The sequence below is a fragment of the Syngnathus acus genome, chromosome 9, assembly GCF_901709675.1.
Source record: "Syngnathus acus chromosome 9, fSynAcu1.2, whole genome shotgun sequence".
Taxonomy (NCBI): domain Eukaryota; kingdom Metazoa; phylum Chordata; class Actinopteri; order Syngnathiformes; family Syngnathidae; genus Syngnathus; species Syngnathus acus.
This window is the reverse complement of record NC_051094.1, coordinates 11,823,994-11,848,826: the sequence shown is the minus strand read 5'-3', so window position 1 is coordinate 11,848,826 and position 24,833 is coordinate 11,823,994. Positions and strand designations below refer to the sequence as shown.

The 24,833-nt window shown below is 39.5% G+C and overlaps 2 protein-coding genes across 3 annotated transcripts; one reads left to right on the top strand and one right to left on the bottom strand.

The window, feature by feature from the left end:
- Positions 1 to 129: 129 nt before the first annotated feature.
- glt1d1 (glycosyltransferase 1 domain containing 1) lies at positions 130 to 13,930 on the bottom strand. 2 transcript variants are annotated; one of them, XM_037258477.1, is made up of 12 exons: positions 13,561 to 13,929; positions 12,006 to 12,157; positions 11,781 to 11,886; positions 11,081 to 11,132; positions 10,143 to 10,179; positions 9,794 to 9,850; positions 6,079 to 6,177; positions 5,525 to 5,574; positions 3,904 to 3,947; positions 3,383 to 3,503; positions 1,576 to 1,674; positions 130 to 640 (listed from the first exon to the last, which is right to left on the bottom strand). In XM_037258477.1, the coding sequence occupies exons 1-12, from the start codon at positions 13,626 to 13,628 to the stop codon at positions 494 to 496; spliced, it is 1,032 nt and encodes a 343-aa protein (XP_037114372.1). In that variant the 5' UTR covers positions 13,629 to 13,929; the 3' UTR covers positions 130 to 493. The 2 variants fall into 2 exon arrangements, with proteins under 2 accessions (XP_037114372.1, XP_037114373.1); XM_037258478.1 differs by lacking the exon at positions 9,794 to 9,850 and having other exon boundaries at positions 13,561 to 13,930.
- Positions 13,931 to 14,080: 150 nt separating this feature from the next.
- On the top strand, positions 14,081 to 24,833 carry slc15a4 (solute carrier family 15 member 4). Its single transcript, XM_037258476.1, is given in 10 exon segments — positions 14,081 to 14,236; positions 14,453 to 14,616; positions 14,618 to 14,647; positions 14,649 to 15,083; positions 16,815 to 17,107; positions 17,833 to 17,977; positions 18,091 to 18,171; positions 20,894 to 21,071; positions 22,599 to 22,757; positions 24,675 to 24,833. Coding segments are annotated over 9 exon segments (1,521 nt in total). The 5' UTR covers positions 14,081 to 14,236; positions 14,453 to 14,496; the 3' UTR covers positions 24,755 to 24,833.

Genomic DNA, 24,833 nt, shown 5'->3' with positions numbered 1-24,833 from the left:
AACAAGAAATATACTCTGTCAAATCAGTCCTTCCAATCCTTGTCACCCTTCATCATACAAAAAGTGGAAAGTAAAAATCAAAATGACCTGGTGCTACAATTCAAATAAAGAGACAGAATGCAGTCCACCAACATTTTATGAATTTAATCCGAACAAATAGTGCAAGTTCAGATGTATACTTGAGCAAATATTTTGCAGTTGTATTGCCTCATAGTTATCCCTTTGGATCCAAGCACCAATACAAAATGTATAGTTTAAAACGTTTACTTGTAAAATACAGCAATATTGATTAGGAATATATCCACAAACTAAATATTTTTCTTTTCAGTTTATGAGTCTTAAATAAAAAAATCCCCAAATCCAGCTACATCATCAACGTTTAAGAATATTTATATGTAAACAGGTATATAAACAAGACAGACCAAAACCCACAAAAATATTCGCGTTTGTGTAGACATGACCGATGTAAACTGAGGACTTAAGCGATGTGGCCTTAGTGCAGCGTGTCCACCAACCTCAGGTAGGTTTCTCTCTCTTGTTTTAGGCTGTGATGTTTCACCACGTAAGCTTTTCCATTCCTTGTCACTCTCTCTCTCAGCTCATGATCTGACAACAGCCTCCGAGACTGATGTACAAATTCCTGGCAGTGATAAAAGGCAAAATAAATCTTATTTACTGCCAAAAGCCACTTGAGACCTGCCGCTGAAGTTGCCCTGAAGAGGCTTTTAAAGCACAAAGCCACATTTACAAGACATGGGAGGAGAAAGCAGATCAAGCATTTGCATTGATAAGTAAATACTTCAAAAGGATGGAGCTATTTGTAGCTTCAGGCCCAAATCAAGGCCAATAGACTTTCCCCGCTTTATTCTATAATGGCTGTCATTTCCAACTTTATTATGAAGAATAGAATGAAAAAAACTCGCAACTCTGAAGATCATTACCCACCATCTGTCACAGAGACCTACTGGGTGGGAGGGTAGAGGGAAAAAAAATTAAAACTAATTAAAACGTGATCAATGCTTAGTGAAGGCACCATTACTTGACATATGGTGTATCCACAATGCATTTGGTGGACCTAATGGCTCAGCAGACTGAGAAATACTCAGCCCATGTCTGCTCACGTGAGACGATGCCCGACCCCCAGCCACAATCCATGGAGAGTACTAATCTACCATTGCTGGCGGAAAGTATCTCAAGCCCTGCTGTATTCCTATTTCAAATTCATTTGACTTGTACTCTACTTTTCAAGCCTGCAATATCTATCGGAATTACACAAATTGAAGTATGAACTCAGTTAAAATGGCTCAGACTGTGTTAGATACACATCTTTGCAACGAAAAGTACACTCTCATTTACAGTTTTTCAGTTTTGCCTGTTTGCGGTAAATACTTGAGTGGGATGGCCACTGTAGCTTTTTGTTCAGTTTTGCCTGTTAGCGGTAAACACTTAATTGAAATGACTACAGTTGCTTTTTGGCCAATGTCTTGCAAGATAAATTCAAAGCAGTCTATCAAGCTAGTCTGTATTCAAGCGAAATATAGGATCAGAGCATGTGATAGTGCTTCTGCTGTATACCTGAGGGGAAGAATAGAGCAGACCAGTGACCTCATGTTGCACCACGGCTTTATTGCCTGGAATGTCCCTGGCCACCACAGGTAACCCCAGATCCATTGCCTGCCAGAGGACAAAGCAATTAGATTCTCTCCTCATTGTAGACAGCGCAGTTCATTGCTCGCTTCCTCCCAAGCACAATATGTTGTAACTGGTGGCTTTGTGTTAAGCACAGGCATTTCGCACATGGGTCAGAAGAGCAAATTTACTCCTGAATATTGCACAAACATTATTTGTACATTCATCCATAAAATCAACCTATTATCAAGGAGTCAAAATGCAATATATGACTCAGGCACACAGTTACGGCCAGAAGCTCTCATTCACTCATGGGTATGTGAACGTTGGGAATGATGTGTAAATCTTAAATTTGGGCTTTTGATATTTGCTCCAGCTTGCAATGGTTATACAGCGAACAGCATATACCTTAATAGAAAAAAAATTGTATTCATGTGACGATACTGATCATGTTATTTCTCAAAATAATTAGGACTGACAAATATCATTTGTATATCACTTAATATGTAATATTACTTTAGTTCTATAAATATCTGTCCAATGTTTCATCACTGGTGAGCTATTTTTTTTTTTTCTTGAACAGGCTTGTGCATGACTTATTGTGGTCCTTCAGGGCTACCTGGTGCCCGCGGGAACCCCACACCATGTGCATAGGTGTCCTCTGTTCTAGTGGAAATGGAATATGTGACGAGCCAAGTGGCCAAGCGCATTTATGACCCCCCCTCAAAAAAACTTTTTTTCACTAATGAATGTAAACTAATTCCAAGGTTAATGATAATTGTATAAAAAGCACACATTCTTTATTTGTTTTGTACACTAATTGTGATTATGAGCTACAGATTTTGGTGTTGTAGCTAGCATAAAAGAGCACCTGTGGGGAGTAGAAAATTCATTATTGGACCCGTGCGGTATGTTCAGACATATAGATGGGCAAGAAGAACCAGTGGTTCAACTAGTGACCGTTAACAAGGAAAATGTAAAAAAAATAAATAAATACATCTTCACGAGACAGCAATGTAATGAAACGCTGCAGCCAGCAAAGTTATCAAAAATGTCATACACAGTGAAATCAAGTGTATTTCTGGGGTGTCACACATACGCTTGTTTGAGTGAGAGGCAGCATTTTGCAGTGACCTCAAGGCAGTTCACTAAGCTTTTAGTCTACCTGCCGAGAAAGTACATGCGTAAGGAAAGTTTAAACGGTTGCTCAAAATGCAAATCCGCACAGTGCATATCTGGCATTAAATGCAAGGGTGTCACACAAAAGTGACACATTGTCTAGGTTATACAATTAAATAGTGTGAAGTAACTGCAATTGTCCTGATCCTGCCCTGCTTCTTCCAACCTAATATATATTTTTAATTGTGTGCACCAGAGCCTTTTTGTTGCCCTGCAATAAATGTTCCCATGTAGGCTATGAAGTGTCATGCTGGATATTCAGAATCATGTGACATTTAAACAACATACCTAAATACAAGTGCGTGAGATGCGGGTACTTTGGGGAAAATCACTTCCAATCTCATTCAGAATTAAGAATCTGTGTCAGCTCATGCCTTCAGCGGGTTGTTGAGACAAACACGCAAAAATAGTAATCCGACCTTAAGCCTACAATGTATTGACTTAAGTGTGTTTAGAAGAGATAAAGTGGATTTGGCAGTTTTGCTTGATCATCATCGTGTTAGTTTCTTTTGTTTATGCATTGTGAAGTGTTTCACAATGTTTTCGTTTACCCTTGAGGCCATCAGGTGTTTACCTCCAAGATAGCTGCTGACATGCCCTCTGAGATGGAACTGTTGACCACAGCAAAGCACCTTTTCATGGCGGCGTGGAGCTCAGGCTGGCTCCTCTCCCGGGCTAAGAAGACCCCTGCTGTTCTGCAGAAGCAGTGACAAAGCTCAGTTCTGGCGTGACTCAGGGCTCACAAAGGCGTGAATGATGGTGCGGTAAGCTTAAGGCAAGAAACACACTTGCACTACTTGTGAGGTAAACACTGACTTCAGGTGAAGTCCTAACCAAAGAGCACAAATTATATCGTAGAGACATGCCGTGGCCAAAAACAAAGATCAGGCCAGATCATGAAGTGGGAGGATGTGAAAAAGGACCCGAGATTCATTCACTTAGCTTCCTATTCGATAATGCAGCTCTACCGGTTGTTTTGCTGCATATGCAGTTAGACAGTTTCGGAAGAAGAAAGCAGCTTCTTGAGCAGTTTCCCAATTCCCAAGGTCTTTTATATAGTGTGCAACTGACTGTGAAAATTAAATGGCCACTTACCTCTTCACAACAGCTTCGACTTCATCAGTAAGCACAGGATCGATCTTGGGAGAAACATCAGCTTCATTATCATTAAGAATGCAAGGAGGAGAAAATAAACAATGACACAATGACTTCGACAGAGAGCAAATCATTTTCTGAAAATCCAGTCTTTTCAGAGATTGGGGTCAGGGTCGGGTGGATGGCCAATCTGATTAATTGTAATGTGGGATTTGTGTGCATTAGCTTAACCTCAGAAAAAGTCACATATCAATTTAGGTCAAAGATGTTGCCAAGCAAGCTTTTTCCATTACAGCACACACCATGTTGAATTCAATTACAATACAACTAACATTTTAGTATGCTACAATAATCTACAATTTAGTAGCTAGGGTTGCATTATAGTTCATAAAACCAGAAGAATATTCAAATATACTGTATTTAAAGAAAGAATCATGCTCAAAACGTTGTTTTTTTCCATACAACTGTGATGCAGTGACATAGGAGTGAGATGCGTCATTAGTGACAAAGTGACCTGAATTTTCATTCCGTGGATTTATGGTGCATCACGGCAGCTTGAGCAAAGCATGTATCATTTTGACAGTCACGGGTCTTTTTTTAAATTTTTTTTAGATTTCTCGATTATGCATGTTAACTGTACTTATTTTGAGTGCGAGAGCCCAGAGCAATTGTGGACAAATGTGGGAATCATAAAACAAATGTTTCTTTTAATAAAATGCGTATATACCTTTCGATTTCTCCTAAGACTAAACAAACAACCTTCCACTGTGATTCAGCCGTGGCGAGTTGAATCATATATCTCTGCTTCAGCTGAATCATTTTATCAAAGGAGGACACAGAGGAGAATGTTGTAGCAGGAGACAGTGGATAAGCCCTAGGCCATGTCTAATAGTGTTTTCAAGACGCAAAACAGAACTTTTACTTGACACTACTCTTTAAAACGGAGAACAGTCACAGAACCCCTGAAGACCGGTGTCATATCAAAGTACTTCGGGAGAAGATGAAGACACAGTGAGAAATCAATGAGCAATAGAAAACGGAATTGGGGAGAAATGCGGTGGGCTAACTGGCTTCTGCGGATGTGTGATTTCGTGCCTTCACAATTCAGGACATTACCATTATTGTATTAGTTTTGGAAAACTATATACATCAAGTCATGGTGGATGCATTTGACATAAAGGAATAATACAATACCAAGGACAGAAATAATTTGTGAGACAGGGCAAAAGGTGATTTATCACAGATCACATGTCAGTGCATGGGCAGATCCAGGCTCAACCATCCGTGCTTTGAAAAAAAAAGAGCCCTAACTGTATACATGACTAGTTAGGTAAGCGCTCATCTGAAATATTCAATAAGCAGATGGCGATTTGACACAAAAGGGAATTAAACAGGCACTATGCCTGAATGAGTCCCAGCCCGATTGAAGAAGATTTATGTTTGGCATAAAATACAATTGCAGCTAAATAGTTAAAGTGGTATCCCTACTACATTATGTCCAATTAGTAGCTGCTGGCACTGTGTTTGATAGCTGATAGCAACAATATGTAGAGTTATGATTCAAACACTTGACAAACGTTGAGGGGAAAATCACACAAAACATTTAAGCCTGTGTACTTACCCTTGGACCAATGATAAGAAGCACATTCTGAGGATTCTCACTATGCCACTCTGAAAGATGAAAAAAAAAAAAAGGCAATTTGGAGTGGGGAACAACACCTTAATTTGTTTGTTGCCCTGTCAGAGAAATATGAAAAGACTGAAATAAAATGTGGAGATATTTTTACCCCATTAGCTGTCAGTGATGTTAATTCAAATAAAATTGGGAGATCAGGTTTTGAAAGCGTCTGTGATTATTTCTTAGGTACAGCTCCAAGAAAATGTGCATAAAACAGTCTCAGAAGATCCATCATGAGCTGTCAGGAGAGGTGCTCCGCTGTTTGACATACATTTACAATTCAATGATACTTAAGCATAGATTTAGGACTGTCTTGAATGCATAGGGGCATTGTTTTAGCTACAAGTAGGGTTTGAAGCAGTCAGAAAATCTTTAGGTGATTCTAAAAACAAGATTACAAATGTCAGCAATGAAACCAATTCCCTTAAGTTCAAAGAATGTGGTGCCAGAAGTCTTCCATTTAAACAAGGGCGAGCAATTCTCAATGTATGATGTACCTGAAAAACTCTGCACTAAATAGAGAGGGTCCTTGACTCTTCTGAGACCACAGATCAAGAGGAAGACATGAAGCCGTTCCACATGCCCACCACTTACACCTGGAAGAAGGCCAGACACAAAACGAGGGTGCTAAAATAACAAAACACTGCATAATGAACATCCAAAGCACTGGCAGGTAATGAAAGTGATGCATCACCCAAGGTCATGAAGAAAATAAGACAGCAGTGACTAATGTGTTTGCGCAATTCCCTGATCAGAGCTGTAATGCTCAACAAGGAAATTGGGAGACATCGAAAGGCTGTGGCCTAATCTCTGTAAGTCATGACTACACAGCCACCACGTGACAGTGTCAAGAGCAACCTTGAAATTGCTGGAAAAGATGGAATGATGTCAAATTGTTTGAGGAAACTACTGAGTCAGCTCTTTGCTCAATGCATCCGAGGTTGGATGCAATCCAGAGATTAGAACCCAGCAGAACAATGCCACTGACTACAGTTCAGCAGCTGACCTTCAAAAGGCATAAATCCTTATAACTCCCCCACCGTATGATTATTACGGTATAACACATGCATGCACGCACGCACACATGCACGTACACAGATGCGCATTACACATATACAGATACAAAGAGTTGGTTTCACAGTTGTCTGTAGGAGGAAGCTGTCATGCAAAAACAGTTCAGAAATTCTGTACACTATAGAACACTTTGCCAACTGAACTGTTTGTTTAACCATCTTTCACTTATTAGATTACTATTCAACTTAGAAATAAGTTACAGGGCGGATGTACTGCAGTTGCATGACGTTCCATGACTTAGTTGATGTGTTTTGGCTCATTTCAACATCCATCCGTCCGTCCGTCCGTCCGTCCGTCCGCCCGCCCACCCAACCTAGTGCTCAATCGGCCTACCAAGCATGTTTTAGGCATGTGTGAGGAAACCGGAGTGCCCGGAGAAAACCCACGCGAGCATTAATTTGCAAATTCAAATCAGGTAGCCTGATAGATAAATCGCTACCTATCAACATTGGAAAGTGATATTTGCTCTGATGATGACAAGGGTACATTGTAAATACCCACACTATGATACCACAAACATGCATATGTTAAAAGTACCATGACAGTCAGGAGAAATCCCCTATCCTCTACATGCTGTCACTTTAAGTCCAGATCAGGAGGCTGAGGCAGTTCTTTAAAGCTATTAAAGAGGATCTAAACGTGACAGCGTGGAGTCTGGGCATTGACCCTGATCCCTGGAGCCTATTCTCAGTGTAGCGCGACATTCTCTTGGAAGTCACTGCATTGATTTGTGTGAACCGGTTGCCAGCCAATCGCAGGGCACACAGAGACGAACAACCATCCGCACTCGCACCTAGGGGCAATTTGGAGTGCTCAATCGACCTACCAAGCATGTTATTGGGATGTGGGAGGAAACTGGAATGCCCGGAGAAACCCACGCGGGCACGGGGAGAACATGCAAACTCCACACAGGGAGGGTCGGAGGTGGAATCGAACCCGCACCCTCCTAACTGTGAGGCGGATGTGCTAACCAGTGCATCACCATTCCTACGTAATTTTGTTAAATAGACATCCAATATGTGACTATATTGTCTGGTCTCTAAACTTATGGAAGAGTTTTTGAAGATGATCATCTCCATCACCTAGAGTTGGTATTGGTTAAGCGTTGGAAATGTAATGGTGACCTGTCAAAATTCATTTTTTCAAGGTTGATTTCATTAAATATGTCAGTCGCACCACCTCCCCCCCACCTTTTTGGTTCACTGAGCTCTACGAAAAATGTTTTTTGTTTGTTTGCCTTTGACGGGGGCTGGGGGAATGAACAATCCCCTGATGCTTTGAACAGATTAGATTGGGTATGTGTGTGCATGAATATGGTCTTGACTTGAACGGCTAAAATTAATCCCTCCCCTGCTCTCCGACCATGCAATATGGTTTGCAAGGACTTGAACAATGACACTTTATGTCATAGCAAGAGAGACATTTTGGCAATAATGAAAAGCAGCAGTTGTCAGCCGGTAAAATACTCTATAATTTGCAGACATGCTCAAGTGGGTGTCTTGGTTGTTAATTGATGCGTATTTCAAACTATCATGAGAGTACTGCTTGCATATTTTCTCATACAAACAAAACAGGCACCCGCATATTAAAAGGACAGACGGATTTATTAAAAAGAGACCAGACCTTATAATGTGAGTCTCGCCTGACTTAGTTTGTTCTAAACAGTGGTTGTCAGACACTAATACACACAGTCAATATACAATTATTGGAACTACTTGCAAGCAACCACATCAACAAGTGTTTAGTGCTTATGTCCAAACTAACACACACTTAGTATGTTAACCTGGACCTGGACTGAGTACTTGCAACTGTCCAAACTCCTAAATCTGTGCCTTCAGGAAAACATGTCACCCATCATAACACATTCAGGCAAGACTGCAAAAGAGAAGGCTCAAATAAGACCCCTTTTGTTCAGTCAATTTAACAATGATTCATTTATGTCCGTAGCAACGGATGAATGCACAGCTACACCAATCCAGGAACACATGATGGAGTGAGCCTGGCTGCACGTGTGTGTGAGCCACAGATGGAGAATGAGAATTGAAACTTAATACAGATGTGTACTAATGGATTTCTGTCAGGTTGCATTTCTACATTTGTGGTAAACTAAACATTAGATGCTTATACGCTTTGGCGCCTTCAAGTAGTCGAAATTCAAAAGATAATGTCATGAACATTTTATCCATCCACCCATCCTTAAGGTAAAATATTCCTTTATTTCTCCCACATGGGGAACTTTACCCCGTAGGAATCAATGATGAAGAAACAATATTACCAGTGATGTGCTTCATGAACACAATACCATATTGAAAGTAACATAGCAGTAGATTTTAGAGGATGACGAGTGGAAAAACAAAAAGTCACAATATATATCCTTAGTAGTACTTGTGAGTCGGTTTTCAAGGAGACGAGACTTAGAGCAATTAGCATGACTTGCAGCATTTGTGAAGTGGTGGTGACAAATGGCCCAAAGCTGGAGAGCTATTAATCAAGTGTTCTCTGTACACAACGCTGAGGTAGCAAGATGGACCTCATGTTGCAAAAGCTCAGTTAAAGATGCATTAAGCACAAATGTATAACATTTACATTGTCACCAACAGAAGTGTTGCGTTGTTTTGGAAGTCATTTATATCTTATAACGAATGAACTATTATGATGTACTGTATACTATATGATACAGATTAGTGTAAAAAAAAAAATCATGATTCCGAGTGGACACTTCCATCAGTCATTCAACTATTTCTACGGCTTCTCCTGTTCTGAGACACTTCTGAGCTTGATCTTATCCCAGCTGACTTTGGAGAAGAGGCAGCAAATCTAGAGTAACAACAATTTACACCAACTATACGTATGGTCAACTAACCACACAATCACACTGAGGGGTGAAGGCTTAGACTGTTTGCGATCAGAGCGAATGTATTTTTCTGTAAGCCTGCAAATTGTTGCAGACGTTCACCTTACAGTAACGCGCCCAAACAGAAATAATGAACGTTCTATCCCCTTGCACCTCACTCCTGTTTGTATGTTAGTGCCTAAACAGTTCACTTCACAGAAATAGTTTATTTTGAATGACTTGAAGGGAACAGTTTAAAAAAATCTATTTTGTACAAAGACTTAATAAAAAAATGAGAGTGATACCTGATCTCCGTAAGAATTCAGACCAGCTGAAATCCTCTGTTGCTTGGGTTTCAATACCTTTAACAATAATGCATATTGTTATTATATTGTATATATTACATTTTAATCACCATTATAAACGTTGCTATGTATGTGTGTGTGCGTGTGTGTATATATATATATATATATATATAATAATTTATTATGTGGCTGGCATGTGACCTGAGGTACTCACTATGGTATGCTTTGAAAAGTAAGTCTGCAACTTAGCATTAGTAAAAGCATGACAGAGGAAAAATGTGAATATGAGATGATTAATTCAGAATTTGAGTGAGTCACACCTCTGACATGAATGTGTTGTAGAGTTTACCTTGTGGCTGGACAGAGATTTTGCTGCTCTGGGAGTGCTATAGGGTGGAGTTGGGGGCACAGGAAGCAGATTAATTTAGGTTAAAGTAAGACAGCTAAACAGTTGAGCATAATTTTGCATTTTGCTTCATAACACGTTGATTATCTACAGTAACTGCTTCATAAATGACAGACAAGGCAACTATCGTGTACTGTCAAGCTTTTCGACTTAATTTGTCGTTTATAAGGATAGACATACGTAGGTCGGATAATTGGAATCTCTACATAATAAAGAGTAGATGGAAAATGAAATGCCAAGATGCTATCGCAGTGGATCTGCACATGTGTTTTTTTTTAATCAAGTCCAAAAGGTGTATGTGTGTCCTGTCAACCTACTGCTGGCACTAAACGACAGATATAGCATGCCGCAAGCTCCAATCTGCAATTTATTGGTAGAATGTAATCAGAAAAAAAAAAACAATGTAATACTGTTTTAATGCCGGATTGGCATGGGGTATGCAGCCTATTCTCTTTGCAATAAAAGCCCCTCTGCTATTTTTATTGAAGTAGTCGCCCCTGCTGTTTGTTGATGCGCCATAAATGCAAATAAATAAATAAACAGCATTTTTCTTTCACTATATAGTGGCTTGTAATGGACTAAATGATTCGGCTTAAGTTCTACATTTGATCCCAAAATAAAATACCATCCCTGGCATTCATTTTAATTACATATTTATGTTAGTTGTAACTTTGTGTGAGCAAGAAAGTTAATGTATACGGACAGAGGGTAAACATAGTTGTGAATAATTTAGCGCATGAATAAATCACCCCTTAAGAGTGAAATAATTGTAACGGGTTGGGAAACAGAGACTCGTAGGCAACAGACCAAACATTGAAGCAATTACTGCACTTTAAATACCGTCGATGGTGTAATGGAATACAAAAAGGTAAAAACCCTACCAAATATAGCTCAGCCTCTTTCTTCAGTTCTTTTGTAAATGCAACAGCAAACCTGTTCAAAAACACATTTTATTATCACCCTCAATCTTGCAGAAAACATTTCAGGACAATACTTGGTCTTAAATTAGCCTTAAAGCCCTCTATAGGCAGCAACAATTTCAACAGATGAAAAGAAAACAAGTAATGAAAAATACTATGTTTGCAAAGCTGACCAAGAAAATCTGATTTGAAGTACAAATAAGGTAGGTCAGAGGGAAAAAATGAGGAAAAAGGCAACAATAATGGGGATGCATCTACAGATGTGAGTTTCATTAAGAGATCAGTAGGTTAACAGATTTCTGCATATCATAACTAATTTTTTTGCACAAGAAGGGAATTGCCCAGATTCAGATGTTTTCCTCGTGTCCAAACTTTCCACAGGCCACTTACTAGATTCACATGACAGACCCTCTGTCTGTTTACATCTTAACAAGGTAAGAGCTGACTGAATTAAACGTCTGAATAAAAATGACCTCTCTACATCGAATGCTTCTCTGATCCATTACTTACGGGGCACTTGTATTGCAACCTATTGCAGTGCCTATCACCAATTTTTTAGTTTCCTTTTTGACGACTGAGAATATTGTGTGATGTCAAACCCTAACCCTAAAGATGAAGAGTTTCAAAGATTCACTATAACACAAATATTCAGCAATGTCACCGTGCTTTACGTAGAACCTTTGCCATAACCACACGTCTCGTCTCAACTTTCACATCTTCATTGATGTCTGTTCCACCAAAGATAATGCCAAAGGGTACTTGGATGTCTGTTTTGAAGGTCACACAGATTTGTTCAGGCAGATTTGGGAAAGATAACAGTTTACTTGATCTTTTTGATGCTTGTACTGGATGACACGATGGATTGAAAGCAAAACATACAATTTACCTAGCAGAAGTCTGCCTGCTTTGAATAGATGAATGGCCAGTGCACCCTCAAACTGAGGATTTTGTGATACCAGATTTGCCACGTCTGAGGAAGACTCAAATTCTTCTGCATGTCTGAGCTCACACGTGTGACCCGCCGATTCAATGTGGGACCTAAAAATGAGGGTAATTAAAATATGTACAGTTCAATGGAAAAATATTTGTGATTTCAGTGTTTGTTCGCATAAGTATAACATTGAAAAGTTTTGGCTCATTAAAGCAATATTAATACATCACAAAAACAACCAAAGTAAATACAAAATTAAATACAGAAATTATTTTATGAAAGAAAAAAGTTCCGAACCTAGCTAGGCCCAAGTAATCGTTAACTCCTGAATTAATGGCAATTGACCACCATTTTTGAGAACTGAAGTTGGATTGGATTGGCCACATCTCAGCTTGATAAATAAATAAATAACCTCCATAGACGAAGTGAAGTAGGCTACGAGATCTTTTTTTTTTTAAAGACATCATGCCACTATCCAAGAAATTAAAAATTTTTTTTAGGAAAGCCACTTAGACGACTTAGGAACTCCATAGAATGCACTTTGTCATGATATATTAATTCATTTTGTGAAACGCTGGATTTTTTATTTTAGTGGCCTTCTACCACAATCATCAAATTTGAACAAACAAGACCTTGAATGTTCCACTTTGTAGTGAACTAATATCACATACAAGTTCCACTTTTTGAAACAAATGATTGAAAATAAATGACTTTCCCTTGACATTCTTCTTTTGGAATGCACCTGTATGTGTGACCAGACCATTATCGTAAATAACATTTTAAATCTTAAAACTGTTTTACATTAAGTTGTATGCACAGATCATTTGCTGTGATTATGGTTTAGAAACACCTGAAAACTGCTGTTTGGAGACCATGTCAGCGTTAAATATTTTGCAAACGGAAATAGCAAAAATTAAATTGTGGGGATGTTTAACTGTACCTTAAATTTGACTTGCAAGTGTAATTGCAGTCAAAAGTGGTTGTACAGTACTGTGCAGTGTGCACGTGACTCGGAGAGATTTAATACTTCAGCATGGCCACGTTTCAGATTTTTAATAGTAAAAATAACCGTTTGATTTTGCTGTCCACTTCACAGATATGTGACTCTGTGTTGTTCTATCACATACAGGCCCAACAGTAAACATCTATTTACGTTTGTGATTCTAAGATGTTATCGTGTGGAAAAGTTTGGGGTCCACTGAAGGTCACGATAGGAAAACGTACGGCTGATTTCAACTACACTTAAAGTTGATCTTTGCATGCTTAAGATAAATGACAGTTCCCCTCGTTTTTTTTCCGGAGCACTTCTGCACACTATTCAGATTGTTTTAGCTGAAGCAGTCACAATCAGAAACCAAGTTGAGAATCTTAACAGCAGACTGGCAACATCCATCCCTGCTGTCAGTAGGCATGGATACTGCCTAGGTCAACAATTAATCCCTGAGCTCTTCTTTATTGCGGTCATCATTGCATTACCTGAGACGTGCAGCAACTACTCAAGGTAAATTACCTGATTCGCTCAGCAGTGGTGTGATTTCCTGATTTGGGATCGAGACAAGCGAGAAAAAGTAATTTCATTTTTTTTTAATATTGGAAAGGTATGTACGCAAATGCGCCAGTAAACATGAAGAGAAAGATATTGCAGACTAGCGAATCTGGTCGAACACGTTTCCTGGAGGCTCATTCCTTGGGAATTTACTTGGACTGTTTACATGTCCGTTCTCATAACAGTTCCCCGGAAACACAGGTATAGACAGCTGATAGCTGCGACTGTTCACCTTTCAAAACGCCACGATATAATGAGTGGAGGAAAATATTTAAACCAGCATATGCTCGACGTTTCTTATAAGGTTATCTCAACAGTAAAGGTGGTGACATGAAAAACGTCATAAGCGTGTAAACTTCGGACGTCCCACTTCCTCTTTTCAATCCTGTGACGTCATAGGCGTTTTAGCAGATCTCCAACAACGTGGATGTACTGACAGGAACAGCGGACAGAGTAAACTGTATATAAATCGCTTATCGAACCACGCGCAAATCCAACAGCTTGTTGACTGCTTGGGTGTCACGGGGTAGTGATGTGACACTTCTGGTTGACTTCCAGTTCTCCATGAAGTAAACGTTTCAAGGATAAACAACATAATGGAGATAAACCCTCCGTTGGACGCGTGTCAGTAATCTTCACGGTAATGTGGATCTAAAGTCGCACCGAACTGTCAGATTGCTAAAGTAAAGTTAGCTTGCGTTTCTTAATAAGTTGACGACTGTATGTGCCAATATAATAACATGATATGGCCGGCCGGGTCTTATGTTTCAACACTGCGATGTTTTCATGCCGATGCTATGTAACAGATACGAATAGATTGGATCACGATTCAAATCGGTTGTACTGATCGTTGCAGGACTGGACTCTTTATAAGGAAGGAAGCTGTCAATCCTTTTGACAATGGCTATCAACAAGCATACCAACGAGAGCACACCTCTCTTGGACTCGGATAATGGGACTAATAGGAGACCGTCAACCCCCATCAGTTTCCAGGGAAGAAGACTTGCATGTGCTGCTATCCTTGCTGGCTGAATCACTGGAAAGGATTGCAGTTCTATGGCATTACATCCAACCTTGTCCTCTTTTTGAATAGTAGCCCTTTCTATTGGGAGGGCACGCAAGCCAGTCAGGCTCCCCTGATGTTCATGGGGGTAACTTACCTGATATCCCCATTTGGAGGCTGGTTGGCCGATGCATACCTTGGCAAGTTTTGGACTATTGCCTCAAGTTTGATTTTGTACTTTATAGGTATTCTATTTTTCCCTTTCCTTTCAAATGAAGACACCAGAGTAAATATGTGTGGAGAAGAGGCTGCATTTCCAGTGCAACCCGCTGAGTGTCTCAGCACAAACAGTACCCCTCCAAGCAATGTGACCTGCCCCATCCGTGCACCTTATTGTGGCCCTATAGTTTACAGTGGACTTTTTTTCATTGCATTGGGTGTAGGGACTGTCAAGTCAAACATCACTCCATTTGGAGCAGACCAGGTATTGCACGAATAGCATCACGTTGTGATTTTAACCGTGTTTAATTAAGAATGCAAATGCCAATCCAATTGTTGTAATGTATCTAAATGTGAGCAGTCTTTTAACGTCAGCTTGCATAATTGGGAATGCAGTCAGACATAGTTTCGTCAGACATGTGATTTACTTTATCTTTACCATGAGGGTTCAATTAGACCCGCAGTTATTCATCGTCAAAGCCAGTTTATTGTATTTTGCACACATACAAAATCACACACAGAGTCACGACCACAAACATGCGTAAGGAAAGTACCAAACATGGAGAATAAGAAGTGAAACAATGCTCCCATTTCGGTAGGGAGAAAAAACGTTACTGCTAATATGCATATAAATGTTAAAAAACAAACAAAAAAACAGTGATCAGTTTTCTAAACCTAATCACACCAGCCATGAGAAAACATTTTCACAGGAGGGCTGATATCGTTACCTCAGAGAGCAGCCCGTGCTTATTATACGTTTCTGACTTTGTGTCAATGCTTTTGATCATGAACAACCACACTGCTTCAGATAAGACCCTTATGTTGCAGGGAACCAAAAGAGAAAAACAGAAATAAATAGGTCTTGGATTTCACAACAATCAAAACATAACAGTGTACAGAGTAGATCAGTCAGACATTTGAATGTAACTGATTGCCAATGGAAGAATCAGAGGCACACATGTTCCAGTAAGTGGAGGAGAGCGAAACATTTTTAAGTGCTTTATAAACATTGTACTTTTCTGCACGATTCTAAAACATTATTTTACTTTTCTAAAATCCACACAAAAACAGTGAGGAACCTTAGAAATTAATTTAAACTCTGAACCACTGTTCTGTTTTTCCTTTTCATCACATACAGATATTATCTATTTGTTTCCTCCAAAGGAGTGTGGGTCACTGCTGTCTCAAGAATACATATTGAACCAAATGTTGTGTAATCTATTTCTGTTATTGTGCTATCACCAGAGGCCTCCTTAAAGAAACAGATCAAAATTCTTTGTCCGGTATTCGATTCCCTGAAAAAAGGTTTAATCCACAGGCAAGAACCTAAAATGACTGTATGCTGCTATTTTGGACCAATTAATGTGTCACTAGATCATACATTTTGGACTGGTTTACTGAATTATTTTGATAGAAGTATTTCCATCATTTAGATCGCACTTATACCGTCAGATTACATGTTCTTTCTTGGTGAAACATTACGCCACTTATTGAACGAAAAAATGTGACTGATTGTCAGCAAAATAGGAGGACATCCATATAGTAAATACAATAACACAAGTCTGAAAATATTAAAACGAAAATAGCAATATTTTGGATAAGGTCGGACACGCTGTCTCACAGAATCCATATTCATTCATTCATTTTTCAGAGAATTAGATGCCATTGATATTTGCAATTTTATCCCATATAGACATTGACTAATCGAATGGTGGAGAAAGAATTTTGACCCGTCTGATCTTTTCACATTTCACCGCTCAAAATAATACCAACTTTTTTGCACAGCAGATGTGATCAGGTTGTTAAACCTTTTGAATATCTTTTGAGTACAATAAGGACTTCAAGTTTTGCTGTTGTTGTTTTTGTTAGCAGACTGAAAAGTTTTTTTCCGGAGTTCATTTAATAGACGACAAGGGCATTTCTGAGGCGGCTTTATGATTTGCAGTATTATATGTGTGTGTGTAACAGCGACCCCTTTGTTGATGTTCTCCAATAGGTCAAAGACCGAGGACCGGAGGCCACACGCCGATTCTTCAATTGGTTCTACTGGTGCATTAACCTTGGTGCCATCTTGTCACTGGGAGGTGTAGCCTACATCCAGCAAAATGTCAGCTTTGAGCTTGGCTACATCATTCCTACCGTGTGCCTTGGGATTTCCTTCCTTGTTTTCCTCCTGGGCCGCACCGTTTTTATCACCAAGCCTGCTGATGGCAGTGCTTTCACTGATATGTTCAAGATACTGAGCTTTGCCTGTTGCTCCTCAAAACCCAAAGAACCTGACTTGCTCAGGTAATACGTCACCCTTGTCTATTTGTTAAGCTGAACATTCCGCACCTTAATTGAATAACAAAATGATTGTGCTGCGTCAACGGACTCCAGTGGGTTAATGCAGCTCGGTGTGGTCAAACCCTTTTCTCATCGCTCATTTGATCCTGATGCTTTTTTTCTTCTGTTACTGACATCCATCTTCCGCAAGGATGTTCTCATGTGTGTCTGCTTGACTTAAAACCAAAACTAGATAATTAATAACATCTGAAAATCTGAAAATTGACATTGTAGTTTAAATTACCAAACGCAAGTAGGTTTAAAGAAACTCTTATTAAACCATTTCTCCTGAGATTGTGATTACACGATGTTGAAGTTTCTATTCCATCTCTAAAAGACTCTTATCTACTAAATTTGATTGTATATAGGTTGAAAAGTATGTTACCGACACCCCCCTAACAAAAACAGATAATTTTAAAGACCCATATAACACAATATTGTATAGCAATTTTCCTTAAAATTTCATGAAATTAATGGCAATTTTTTTATTCTAATTTCTATTTCCTGGTTGTGAAATGGCCACAAAAGGGCGGCCGATACCAGTATCGTTAAGTTCATTGGAATTTGTACTGTAATGGAGGCGTCGGGATGGAAACCCAAACTTGTGACACTCAGAACCTTGTTAACATGTACAGTGATCAATGTCAGTCACAGATAAAAAAAATATATATATCCTTTTTGTTTTGTAGAAGCAATAAACCAACTCTGTTGGATTCTGCCAAAGTGACCTATGGAGGAAAATTCCCTGAAGAGAAAGTGGAGGAAGTGAAATCTTTGGTGAAAATCCTACCAGTTTTCTTAGCCCTTATTCCTTACTGGACAGTGTATTTCCAGGTAAATCAGTTGGGAATTTATAAGATGTATTTTATACAGTGACAAATGTGAGTCTATAAATATCGAGAAAAGCACATTAAATTCTTTAATGTTAATCTGTTCATGACATACAGATGCAGACGACATACATCCTGCAGGGCCTCCATCTTAGGATTCCTGTTGCTGCCTTGAACAGCACGACTGACTCCCACATGGTAAATAAACAAGCCATGCCACAACTAGTATAGATTTGTTGGCAAGATTGGATATTTATTTTTGTATACTGCATCTCAATACCACTGCACCACGTTTTGTACAAAAGGAACCTAGATTGTTGACAATCTACACTTTCCTTCACCTCCCATAAAAACATCATCCGGTTCTCCTACTTCCATCTCAGAAACATCTACCACCTCCGTCCCTCACTCACCCCACACACCGCTGCCATCCTCACTGTCCCTCCTGCCCGTCTCGTCACTTTGGGTAGCAGGGCATTCAGCCATGCTGCGCCCCCAGCTCTGGTACTCCTCCCCCCTGACCTCCGCAACACACAACCAGTCCCACACTTCAAATCTAAACTCAAAATCATCTGTTTAGAAAGGCCTTTTCACTCTGACCTCTGTCATTGTCTCCGACCACTTCGTCTGACGTCTGTCATTGTCTCCGACCACTTCCTCTGACCTCTCTCTCTCTCTCTCTCTCTCTCTCTCTCTCTCTCTCGCTCTCTTTCCCTCTCTTTTTTTCACTCTCTCTCTCTCTCTCTCTCTCTTTCCCCTCTCTTTTTTCACTCTCTCTCTCGCTCTTTCTCTGTCTTGTTGTTTTTAATGTGTTTTATTTTTATTTAATGTCCTTGAGGTACGGCGACCTTGAGAGTCTGAAACAAATAAAATAATTATCATTATTAATATTATTTTATTATATTATTATTGTTATTGAAAACTGTAGGTCACTGACCCAGTGACAGAGGTAGGGAACAGCTGGGGGCTGACAAAGGTTGTGGTATGATTTAGGGATTAAGTCACAACTTTACTTAACAGACTAATACCTTGCCGATTAGCAACCTGTCTGTAGTTGGAACACTCCAGAACAGCCTCCGTTTGATGGCTCTCGATTAATTTAGTTGTCTTTCCATCTTTACGTGAGATTATTATTGGCGGAGATATTTGTTGGAAAGATATTATGATGAAACATGGCCGGATACATCTGCAGTCTTGCTTTATTTTCTCATCTGTAAAGTAGAAGTACCGCATACAAATACACAGTCCATTTACATGATATAACACAGCTGTCATTTCGGGTACCTTTTCAGGTAATCGAGTCATTTTAACGATTAGAATGGAATTCATGAATATCTTTGCCTTAACTTCATATTTCACCTAAACAAGATCTAATGTTTAATGCTGATAAACAACATGGCAGGTTGTTTTCTTTCTCCACATACTGCACAGCACATACGATCGAAATGAAACCCAGACTTTGTATGCTACAAGTCTTGACACTTCTCAAAATCAAAGAGGAAATGAGATTTGATGCCGCAGTGTTTTTTTACTTCCTCACCTGACACAGCTCAATGGCATAACTGAACAAATTAGATCTATTCAAGGAGACAGAACACTGAAAGTGGAACTGCAAGTGAATGAATGTCTTGTAATTATTTATGGTGCGTTACATTCAACGCTAAATGCAATCGTTTCATCTCTTCAGTGTATGTGTGCGTGTTTGTGTGTGTGTGTGTTTTTTTGTCTTCTGTTTTATCAACCTGTCTAGCTATCTAAGTGGTATTAAACATGCAGTAGATGGATGGATATTATGTACCATATATTTTATACTGAGGCATGCTGGAGAATGTGGGAAGGGTATGCAGTCTTTGTACTGTGTCGATATTTACTAATGGTTTCTGAGTGCACATAGCGTGCGTGCCGCTTTCCTCTAACCACAACGTGTGTTGCTCCTAACCGAGCAATCAATTCAACCCTTTTCAAGATTCAAGATTCAACACTAACTCACAAAAATTCAAGGTTTAGTGATATAAAAATAAATCTGTAGTAATATGCGTTCCTCTGCTGTTTTCATAGATAGAATAGAAAATCAGATTCTCTTTATGCATCCTCATCGTCTTTGCACGAAACCCACGCTTGTCTTTGGGCCCTCTTGTGAATACATATGCATGAGTAGGAACAGAGCAATTTGTCATGTTCGTTCTGTTCGGATGTGCACTGCGACATAAAGCGCAGTGCTACAAATGAAAAGGAAGCATTTAGAACTTGAAGAAAAAAACAATTGCATATACATATGTCTGTTTTTTCAGCATCTGTCGATACATAATTTGCAGTCACCTTGCTTGAGTAGTTTACACTTTTTAGATGCAAATGCTTACATACAAACATATCCACAAGAATACTACTTAACTGAGTTTTACCTGCATCCGAGAAATTGCTGGATAAGTGTAAGGGAACTCCAGTACTTGTTACTTATAAAGGGATTTGTATGGAAAAGGAAATTGATTAATTTGAAAATTTTAATTTGCTAACAATAGACACATTTAACAAAAGTGAGTTTATTTTGGGAAGATGATTTTAGCCAGAGAGACAATTAGAAGGCATTTTAACTTTTGCAGAAACATTTGCAGGTTCCTTTGATCATGGTTCAAACTTCTAAATGTTGGTGTAATACTCCACATAGTCTGCTTGGGGATCAAGAGTGATTCTTTGATAAAGAGACTGTTGTGGAAATGCATTCAAATGCATTGGTATAGTCCAGTTTTCAGTCACATTTAACTATGACCACCTGGGGGGTGCCAAGTAATAGCAAGCCAAAAGTGCATCCACATACAGACTCAGTCAGCTGTGTTAGATTGTGGAGAAAATTCTCCACAGCTTTCACGCTTTATTGCATTTTGTACAGTTTTATTTAATCTATTTCCTCTAAATCCTCCAGATATTTCGCTTCCCGGCAGCCTGGCTCACCATGTTTGATGCTGTGCTCATCCTCATGCTGATTCCTCTTAAGGACAAAGTGGTGGACCCTATTTTGAAGCGGCGTGGCCTGTTGCCCTCCTCTCTGAAGAGGATTGCAGTGGGGATGTTCTTTGTCATGTGGTCGGCTGTGGCAGCGGGTGAGTACACAAAAACATGTTCCCTGTGTACTCTGTCTTAGAAATTGACCTGGCAAAAAGATAGAATAAAATTAGGGATTATTTTGTCAAGTTTCAAAGATGGAACCACCTCCACGTCACATTTCATATTCAAGACTATAAAACATGCCTAATTGCATCTGTTTGGAATATGGCACTGAATTTTTAACATCAGTCATATAATATTAAGCGAAACAGTAAATCTCATTATATTACGTCACAGATCGATAAATAACCCCGACATGTGAACAGCCTGTATTATGTAATTCTGAGAGTATCTTTTCAGAGGACATTGGCATTTTAAGATGGAAAGATGGTCCTCCGACATTATTCAGTTATGAGATTGAAAGAACCAATCCAGTGTCTGATTTTATCACTCCCTTCTGGGGGAAAGTAAAGCCCTTTCACAGCAAAATAAATTCTGAATATTGCAGCGAGCAATTCCTGGGAGCGATGAAAAAGGGTTTACGATGGAGCAGTCATGTGGGCATTGGTCACAGAACAGTGAGTTTGCGCACAAGCAGTGTGGCTCCCGCATTCACTTAGTTTGGACAAAGTGATGACATTGACATAAATGTACTCTACACTTTCCATCCACTAAGAGCCTTACTGTACCTGATTTTGGAATGTGGAAGGAATCGGGCGTACTGGAGAAAGCATGCAAACACAGAAGTCAGCTAGGCTAAACCTGCAACCCAGGTGAAAATAGGTGCTATCGAGAATAGTGCAGTTGAGCACATTGAATATTCAGCCTGCAACTCTCCTGCAATGAAATGTCTCCAGTGCAAGTTGGACCTCCTGTGCATTACGAGAAGTCGCCAGATATAGTATACTGGCCTGCAAAAACCAATTGCTATTTGATTTTTGTTTGTGTACAAAGTGAGGGGAGACCTGAAGAAAGCAGGCTCTCATAAAATATTAAGCCTTTTTTTTTTTTTTTTTTTTACAATATTACATTATTTGCTTTAAAGTTTGTCTTCTAATTTGCATCTAAGGGAGCTCAATCGCCAGGACCCGGGATCATCTCGGGGTGTTTCGTAAGGAGGGGCTAAGTAGGGTTGTGTGTTTGTAGTGAAGGTCTTAGTCACTGCATCCCAGTCGCTGTATGGACTGAGATGGACAGCTTCTATTATTCCATGGTCGGATTACATGACTCCAACTGCTCTCCAAGTGCAGCATTAAGTGTTGTTATGATATGAGGCTTCCTTTCGGCCTTGTCTGCAAATACTGGAGCTGCTGGCTGCACAATAATAGCCACCAGGTTCAGTAAAGAATGAAGTAGTGGTTAATGGTCTACTTAAAGTGGCCATTTTCATAAAGGACTTCTCGTCGCGGTCATAATACAGAAGCACGTGGAGTTGAGCCTGATGAAATGGATGGAAATAAAATATAAAAAAACGCTTAGTCACTAAATTGGCAATGAGGTCACATGTCTAGTCTTGTATATGAGGTTTTTGTTTTGCTTTTGACTCACAGTTAATGTCAAATGGCCTGTTTTTCTCTTCCCAGGTATTCTGGAGACAAAACGCCTGGAGATTATCAACGCAAATGGTCCCATTGAGCAAGTGCTTGGCAACGTAGTCTACTATGCAGCGGATTTACCCATTTGGTGGCAAGTGCCTCAATATGTGCTGATAGGCATCAGTGAAATCTTTGCCAGCATTGCAGGTACTTGGATGGATGGATGGAGGCTTTTGCTTTTCAAAACATGGATGCTGGGCAGTGTTGTAGCTCTTTTGTGGCATAGGCAGAGTCAAATGTGGCTCCCTGTCTGACCCGACTCCAAAGTCGGTGTCAGTGCTTGCTGCATCTTAATAAATGTTTGATATTGGTTTCTGTGAACAACTATTCCACAAATTCATCTCTTCAACTGCAGAAGAGCTTGTTAAGAGCTTCTCTTTCTCGCTCTCCCTCACACTTACTCTTTTGCTCTCTGTCTCTCTCTCACTCATGCAAACAGATATGCCACAGCGGGCAATGTATAAGTAAAAGAAACATGTCTTAGGTTAGAATTGTGGGTAGCAAAAGTGTGTTACCGGGGAACACTACATATTTTTCCATCCCACTATGTACAGCTTATAAGTTTTAGCGCTTTTACTTACTGCCAGGTTTAGTTACGTAACCTTCATTTTACTCCAGCCGACGTGAACTCTCTTCCACACTGTGACTTCCATGGCAATTTTTGGGGTAATTTAACAATTTCAACAGGCATTCACTTTAGTTATTGCAAATTATATATATGCCTATCCTGTCCCCCACTTTCTTTCCCAAATTAAAACCATTTTATATTGCATTTTGTAATTACAATGCATGGATATAGGCATAAGGTTGCACGGTGAAGCACTGGTTAGCACGTCAGCCATTTTAGCTCAGTTCCCTAAAATAATTTAAAAATTAGCCCTGTCTCCCTCTCGCTCCATACTTCAGCTCGTGCATCAAGGAGAATAGTCTGACAGAATTGTGACATTAAGTAGGTTGACTAAAAAGATATTTTTTTCTCTTCGTCTGTTTTTGTTTGAATAAATCAAAAGCCACTACCATCAAACATATTCATTCCGCTGTCTTGAAAGACACCAAGGAACTTTTTACTTTTGTACAAGGCCAGTTGTTTTCATTTTGTTTTCTCAGAAAAGTACTCTTGACAGTTTGTTTGCAAGAAAAGCACTTTTACATGCTCTCTTGGAAGAAAATGCACAATGCATTTGAAATCCCTTGTTCTTTTGTTTTTTTTGGGCTGAAAAGGTTACATTGTTTGTTTCATTCATGGTGGGGATGTGAACATCATTTAGATTTGATCTGAGACTTTTGTTGCAAATTATTACCTCACACTGTTTTCTGTTTTGCAGGCATTACTTCTTTTGCTGTCAAAAATTACAATCAAAAGCTCCTATCCTATGATACAATCCTGATACAAAAACGCAATAATTGAAATCACGTAGAAAGGTTACGGTTTACAATGCTTTAATCCCAATGTTTTTGTCGCCCCCTTACCAAGACATAGGCATCAATATGTTAGGAGGCTGTCATAAAAAGCAAACCTATTCAACCTCAATTCTGTAATCTTCCTAGACAGATGTAGCTATCGGGCTGTATTTGAAAAATCACATGAGGTGCCATGAAATTATCAATGTCAGCTTGCAGGCAGACTGGTCTGGTGGTGGAAAATAAGACACCCCCACTCCTCACCTCATGCTTTCCATCTGTCTGTGCAAACAGTATGATTTGTCTTCCAGAAATTTGAAATGTGGTTGTCTTCCAGACTATAGCATCGCATAACAGATGACAACCAACTAGAAAATGCTGCCAGACTATAGACAAGGACCACCAATTACCTTTGACCTTTATATTGAAAACCAGTGTAGACACAATTTCAAAATGCTGTAATTATGTTATGACCAAGTTGTGCATTCTATTTTGCATTCAGAATTTCACAATTCTCAATTATTACCAATTACTCGATTAATCGTTGTTTGACACATCTCAACTACTCTTACTACTACTTAGAACTAAACCAAAAAGCTACCAGCAAAGCAGCCTGATGTTTTCATTGACACTAATGAAATAAGTGTGTTCTCTTTTCTGCAGGACTGGAGTTGCTTACTCTGCTGCACCCAAGTCTATGCAGAGTGCCATCATGGGGCTCTTCTTCTTTTTCTCCGGGATAGGCTCCTTTGTGGGCTCGGGTTTGTTGGCCATTGTGTCTCTCAAGGAGATCGGCTGGATGTCATCCCACAAAGATTTTGG

Bases quoted from the DNA above. Each gene is read 5' to 3' on its own strand.
- glt1d1 (XM_037258477.1), bottom strand. From the start codon at position 13,628: ATGAAATTACTTTTTCTCGCTTGTCTCGATCCCAAATCAGGAAATCAC. The intron at 12,158-13,560 runs GTAATTTACCTT...CCTCATTTTTAG, and splicing joins ACCACTGCTGAGCGAATCAG to GTCCCACATTGAATCGGCGG. The intron at 10,180-11,080 runs GTAGGGTTTTTA...TCCACCCTATAG, and splicing joins AAGAGGCTGAGCTATATTTG to CACTCCCAGAGCAGCAAAAT.